The sequence below is a fragment of the Nicotiana tomentosiformis genome, chromosome 7 (assembly GCF_000390325.3).
Source record: "Nicotiana tomentosiformis chromosome 7, ASM39032v3, whole genome shotgun sequence".
NCBI classification, from domain to species: domain Eukaryota; kingdom Viridiplantae; phylum Streptophyta; class Magnoliopsida; order Solanales; family Solanaceae; genus Nicotiana; species Nicotiana tomentosiformis.
The window spans coordinates 22,204,729-22,211,897 of NC_090818.1; the positions used below are offsets into that span (position 1 = coordinate 22,204,729).

General features: G+C 38.0%; 1 protein-coding gene across 1 annotated transcript; it reads left to right on the top strand.

Annotated features, from left to right (window-relative positions):
- The first annotated feature begins 2,751 nt into the window (after positions 1–2,751).
- Positions 2,752–6,661, top strand: LOC104091567 (pentatricopeptide repeat-containing protein At1g73710). The gene has a single exon (XM_009596935.4). The coding sequence runs from the start codon at positions 2,871–2,873 to the stop codon at positions 5,961–5,963; it is 3,093 nt and encodes a 1,030-aa protein (XP_009595230.1). The 5' UTR covers positions 2,752–2,870; the 3' UTR covers positions 5,964–6,661.
- The last annotated feature ends 508 nt before the right edge of the window (positions 6,662–7,169 follow it).

Genomic DNA, 7,169 nt, shown 5'->3' on the forward strand with positions numbered 1-7,169 from the left:
ACTTTATACACCTTACTATCATGGTCATGTGTTACCTTGTATGTCACTAGTCCATAAATATCGGGTATTTTAGCTCAGGCCATATTTTAACCCAAAATGTCAAACTTTGACGAAATTCATTTTCTTCGATTTGCTTACCCTCTCACCTTCACGAATTTACTTATCACTTATTTGGAATAGCATAATGCTTACAATCTCAAAATAATCTTATTCCCAAACTTACGTCGATTAACTTACGACAAACTTTATCGTACGAAAATGCGGGATATAACATCTCATTTTCGAGCTTCCATTAATTTATTCATGGCGCACTTTCATGTACGAAAATATGGGGTGTAACAATTCTCTCTATTGTTGTTGCTGCACATTGGCACATCCATCAAATGGATGCGTACAATGCTTTCCTGCAGGGGGATCTACATGATGAGATTTACATGACTCTGCCACATGGATTTAAGAGTCAGGGGGAGTTAAGGCCAGCCTGCAAACTCCTTAAATCCTTGTATGGGTTAAAGCAAGCTCCAAGGCAATGGAATGCCAAGCTATCAGCGGCATTGTTACAGTTTGGTTTCAACCAAAGTCACTATGATCATTCCCTATTTGTCAAAGGAACTGAGAATGAGACTATTACTATCTTAGTATATGCGGATGATATGCTGCTTACTGGTGCAAATTTGCAGCTGATTGAAGATACCAAGATAACACTACACCAAGCTTTCAAGATGAAAGACTTGGGAGAGTTGAGTTTGCCAGGTCACAACAAGGCATTCTCATGTACCAAAGTAAGTATGCATTAAAACTCATCTTTGAGTTGGGTTTGGGAGCTGCAAAGCCTGCAAACACCCCACTTGAACCAAATATGAAGCTCACTACAAGTGAATATGATGATTATGTAGGGGATGCCAAAATAACTTATGACTATATGTTGAATGATCCTAGCAGATATCAGAGACTTATGGGAAAGCTCATGTACTTAACAGTCACAAGACCTAACATTTCTTTTAGTGTGCAGACACTAAGTCAGTTTCTACAAAAACCTAAGAAGTCACACATGGAAGCAACTCAAAGGATAGTAAGATATGTGAAGAGTCAGCCTGGTCAAGGCATCCTATTGTCAAGTAATAAGAAGCATACAGTCACAACATATTGTGATGCTGACTGGGCATCGTGTCCATTCACCAGGAAGTCTGTAACTGGATTCATGATTAAGTTCGGGGACTCACTAGTGTCATGGAAATCAGAAAAACAAAGCACCATATCAAGAAGCTCTACTGAGTCAGAGTACAGAAGTATTGCATCTACTATAGCAGAACTCATATGGATTCTTGGCTTGATCAAAGACATTGAAGTTACGGTAGAATTGCCTGTAAGCATTTTCACTGATAGTAAAGCAGCAATTCAAATAGCGGCAAACCCAGTCTTCCATGAAAGGACTAAATATATCGAAATTGACTGCCATTTCATAAGGGAAAAGATTCAAAAGGGGTTAGTTAAGACAAAGTGCGTTCCAACTGAAGATCAACTTGCCGATGTCTTAACAAAGGGGTTACACAGAGCACAACATGAATATCTACTGTCCAAGCTAGGTGTACTTGATATATTCATACCACCTAGCTTGAGGGGAGTGTTGGGAAGCAAGAAGTGACTTAGCTGTGTATAGAAATATACAAGGGTAGTTTAGTCTATTTAATTGTACTTATAGTCAGTTATTAGTCAGTGAGTTAGTTTAGTAAAACATTATATATAAGCTAACTCTCAGTCAGTTTACAGATGAATGAAACAATTCATTTTTCTTCAACTCTCTGAAACATCTTCTGCTCTCTTCTTCTTTTTCTTCTTCTCCTCTCTAAATCTAGGGTTTCATTCCGCCATTAATGCAGGGATCTCAGAATCCACCTAGCAACCTTTTTCTTTTTCAAGCTTTTTTTTGCAATTTCTCCAAAAGCTCTTACGTTAAACCAGTGTTTTAAAAGGCGTGGGCGTAAGGCGAGTCGTTTTACATATGCCTCAGCGAGGCATAAGCCCCGAGGCACGGGGCTTGATATTTAATTTTTAATATTTTATAAAATAATATAATGACAGTAAATATTTATAAACATGTAAAATTGCATAAAAATTGAAGAAAACTATAAATATGTGATATATATATATATATATATATATATGTACTCCATATATATATGCTCCATCCCCACAAAAAACTAGTTAAAACAATCTATTATACGCTACTTACAAGTACAAGTAACTTGAATCTAAAAGAATAAAGTTTTATACACGGAGGAATAAAAAGTATGATTAACCTGCAATTTGAAGTTTGAACTTGCTGCTACGAAGGAGAATGGGGTTCTCTTTGTATTTGTAAAAAAATTAAATATTCGTTGTTATAAGCAGACTAGCAGACAAGATAAAGAATTGAGAGAGACCATGAATTAGGGTTTCAATCAATAAAAAAGGTCTTGACTTTTAAATTTAATACTTTTGAGTTACTTTTTAAACCTTTTGAATAATTAACAAACTGACTTTTGAGAATTTGGGTATTACCAATTAATAAATATTATATTTAAAGTAACAATAAGATACGATATAATAGATAACAACCATCCAAACAAGCTGCAAGGAGTTTGGAGATTATAAATTCCTGATAAGAAATGATTCCTTATAAATGAATCTTATATAATGTGAATTTAAATTAGTTCGACCAATAAATTGATGATTAATTTAAAATTAAAAAAAAGGAGGCAGTTCCCTCTCCCCAAGTTCTGAAATATCTTCCCTTTGTTATGTTCTATTTCTGGCCGGCAGCATATATATATTCCAGCTGTTACAGTTAAAATTGTTCATTTTCTTGTTTAACTGTAACACAAGGAAATATGATGCTACAGACATACACTTCCATGGAGATTGGACAAGGAGCAACAACAACCTATGAAACTTTCCACAACCCACTTCAAGCTCAACCTATTTCTTCACAGTGTAAGCCTCAAAACCTTAATTCTCATTTCAATTCTAGGGTTTTTCTAGGGTTTAACGTACACACCATCAAACACTGTTCTGTCAAAAGACAAAGCTTTAAATTTCAACCTACATCCGAAATTGACCACCCTTTACACAGAAATGTAAAGATTTTGCAACCCCAGAAGCAAAAACCTCAAAAAGATAGGGTTTTCGTTGGGTTTAAGCTTCAGTGTCATTCAAAGGCTGAAGCTTTACCTTCAAGAACGGTTATTAATGGTAAAAGAAAGGGGTATGGAGGTATTTTACCTTCAATTTTGCGTTCTTTAAGAACAGAAAGTGATGTTGAGAAAACCCTTGATTTGTATTATGGGAAGCTTAGTCCTAAAGAGCAGACTGTGATTCTCAAAGAACAGAGTAGTTGGGAAAAAGCTCTTAGGGTATTTGCGTGGATGAAATCGCAGAAAGATTATGTTCCGAATGTAATTCACTATAATGTCATACTTAGGGCACTAGGTAGAGCTAAGAAATGGGATGAGTTGAGACTTTGTTGGATTGAAATGGCAAAGAATAGCGTTTTTCCGACAAATAATACCTATGGTATGCTTGTTGATGTGTATGGGAAAGCAGGGTTGGTAAAAGAGGCGCTTTTATGGATTAAGCATATGAAGTTGAGGGGAATTTTCCCGGATGAGGTTACAATGAATACGGTTGTTAAGGTTTTGAAGGATGCAGGCGAATATGATAAAGCAGATAGGTTCTACAAGGATTGGTGTATTGGAAAGATTGAAATGGATGATCTTGAGTTGGATTGTATAGACGACTCTGAACCTTTCAGTTTGAAGCAGTTTTTGTTGACTGAGCTTTTCAGGACAGGAGGAAGGAATCCTTCTAGAGTTTTAGGTCTTTCAGAAGTTGAGAACACTGGTAAGAAACCTCGAATGACCGCCACCTACAATACTCTGATTGATTTGTACGGGAAGGCTGGTCGCTTGCAGGACGCTGCGAATGTATTTAATGAGATGTTGAAGTCAGGGGTGGCCTTGGACGCCATTACCTTCAATACTATGATCTTTATTTGTGGAAGTCATGGTCACTTGGAAGAGGCGGAAGCTTTGCTGAACAAGATGGAGGAAAGAGGGATATCTCCTGACACGAAAACATACAACATCTTCCTGTCTCTTTATGCTAATGCGGGTAAGATTGATAGGGCTCTTGAGTGGTACAGAAAGATAAGGGGGACAGGACTCTTCCCTGATGCTGTGACTTGTAGGGCAATAATTCAAATACTATGCAAACAAAATATGATCCAGGAGGTTGAAGATGTGATTGGTGAAATTGAAAGTTTAGGTATGTATATAGATGAACACTCTCTTCCTGTCATTATGAGAATGTACATCAATGAAGGGTTGATTGACCGTGCGAAGGTGCTTTTTGACAAGTGCCAACTGAATGGTGGGTTCTCGTCACCAGCTTATGCTGCCATCATTGATGCATATGCCGATAAGGGACTCTGGATTGAAGCAGAAGATGTGTTCTTTGATAGGAGAGACAAGAATTTTATTCCAAAGAAAGAAGTTGTAGAGTATAATGTCATGATCAAAGCATATGGCATCGCAAAGCTGTATGATAAAGCTTTCTCACTCTTCAAAGGAATGAAAAGCCAAGGGGCATGGCCTGACCAATGCACTTATAACTCTCTAATCCAGATGTTCTCTGGGGGTGATTTGGTTGACCAAGCCAGAGAGCTCTTAGCCGAAATGCAAGGATTGAGATTTAAACCTTCATGTTCTACCTTCTCTGCACTAATTGCTAGTTATGTGCGCATGAATAGGATTTCTGATGCTGTTGGCGTCTTCGATGAAATGTCAAAAGCAGGTGTAAAACCAAATGAGGTTGTTTATGGAACTTTAATTGATGGGGTTGCTGAAGCTGGTAAATTTGAAGAAGCTATGCGTTATTTCCATGTCATGAAAGACTCTGGCCTTCAAGCTAATCAAATAATATTGACTTCAATGATTAAGGCTTATGGTAAGCTCGGGTCAGTAGAGGGAGCAAAAGCACTGTTTGAGCAGATAAAAAACTTTGATGGAGGTCCAGATATCATTGCATCCAACAGTATGCTCAATCTCTACGCGGACTTTGGAATGCTGTCTGAAGCAAAATTGATATTTAATTACTTGAGGGAGAGAGGCCAGGCCGACGGTGTTACTTTTGCAACTTTGATTTATGCATACAAGAACATGGGTATGCTCGATGAAGCCATTGAGATAGCAGAGGACATGAAGCAGTCTGGACTTCTTAGAGATTGCGTGACATTCAATAAGGTAATGGCATGCTATGCCACAAACGGGCAGCTTGTTGAATGCGCCGAACTGCTGCATGAAATGGTTATTAACAGGAAACTTCTGCCAGATGGGGGCACATTTAAAGTTTTATTCACAATATTGAAAAAGGGAGGTTTCTCAGCAGAGGCAGTTAGACAGCTTGAGTTGTCTTACCGAGAAGGTAAACCTTACGCGAGACAAGCTGTGATAATCTCTGTTTTCTCTGCAGTGGGCTTGCACGCGTTTGCAATTGAATCCTGCAACATCATCACACAACCAGGATTGGGGCTTCATCCCTTTGCTTACAATGTTGTGATTTATTCATATGGAGCTTCAGGGCAGATTGATGAAGCACTAAAAATATTCATGAGAATGCAAGATGAAGGACTGGAACCAGATATTGTCACATTTGTTAATCTTGTAGGTTGCTATGGGAAAGCTGGCATGGTTGAAGGTATAAAGCGGATATATGGCCAGTTAAAATATGGACTCATTGAGCCCAATGAATCATTATATGAGGCAATCATAGATGCCTATGGAAATGCAGGTAGGTTTGACCTTGCTGATTTGGTTAGTCAGGAAATGAGGCTTAATTTAGATGTGAAGCAGCTTACAGACTCTGAACCTGAAGATGGCGTGGCTGAAGATTCTCAAGGTGGTGAAGGTGAAGACTCTGAAGGTTGATAAAACCATCAATGCTAAGCCGGACATCATGCTCAGTAGCATTCACGACATATCTTATGTAATTTGAGTTGAGTAGCTTCTGTTGGTCAACTCTGTACATAGGAAATGTCCAAGTATATTTTCTCTGAAAACATGGTACACGAATACCAATTGACAGCTATTGCGATACAGAGAACTTGCCTCTCTTGGTTCGTTGAGCTGTAAAGTATGATGTGAAGTTGAAAAGGGAAGAAAAAGGCTCTTTGGGGAAAGTTAGGTTTGTGCTAGATAAGATCCATGCCTTTTGGATCATGTATAGGTGCCCAAAAGAATCTGTAGAGACTTGCATATGGAACAAGGGTGCTTTTCTGGGGAAGTTTTCTTCCCTTTCCGAACTAAACAGTACACCACGGGTGCAGTTTACTTCATCAAACTACTAAGAAGTTTGCAGCACTTGTTTAGCACATTGCAGTTTTTCCTCTCTGCAATCCTCCGGAATCAGACAGGTTACGCAGTGTAGCACACCAAGAAGTTATTTAAGGTTGTGCTCGTAAGATCTTGGATTTTGTTATAGTGATAAAAGAGGTAATGCTGATGTATCCAATCAGCCACTAGCTTTTGAATTTATTGTAAGTGAGAACCTCAGAAAGAGGGAGTATTTCCTCTTTGTTATATTGAAACCGCAGAGTTAAATGAAAAAAACATTCTTTTCTTGTATCTGCCCTCAATTCTCAATGACATGAGCCCACTGGCCAACTGCTCTTTACACGTTTGTTAGAAGAAAATAATTCAAACTTTGAGGTTTTAATTGCATTATTATTTTCTTTGCAAAATGCTCTGGCAAATTGGTTGTCTAAAAAGATGCATCCATTTTTGGATTCTGCGCCTAGAATCAAGCTTCCAACCTTTTAAGATAAACTGATTTTGGCAACTTCGTCAGATAGATTCTTAGACTCATCAACCAACCAACATTTACACACATCAACTGATTATAAACATTTTCAACAACCACATTCCCACAAAAGCTACCAGTTACAACTTTAATTAGCATGATATTTGTTTACTTGTCTCAACCTATAAATTAATTACCTAGAGGAGCAGCACATTTCCAAATGTAAACTGATTGGGGAACAAGACATGACTCCTATGCATTTGAATAGAAAGAACCTCATTGCCTTTCTTTTCTGTTCCTCGTGTGAGCTGATTAACGGAGAATCACATTAAATT

Coding starts and splice junctions, on each gene's coding strand:
- LOC104091567 (XM_009596935.4), top strand. CDS start 2,871: ATGATGCTACAGACATACACTTCCATGGAGATTGGACAAGGAGCAACA.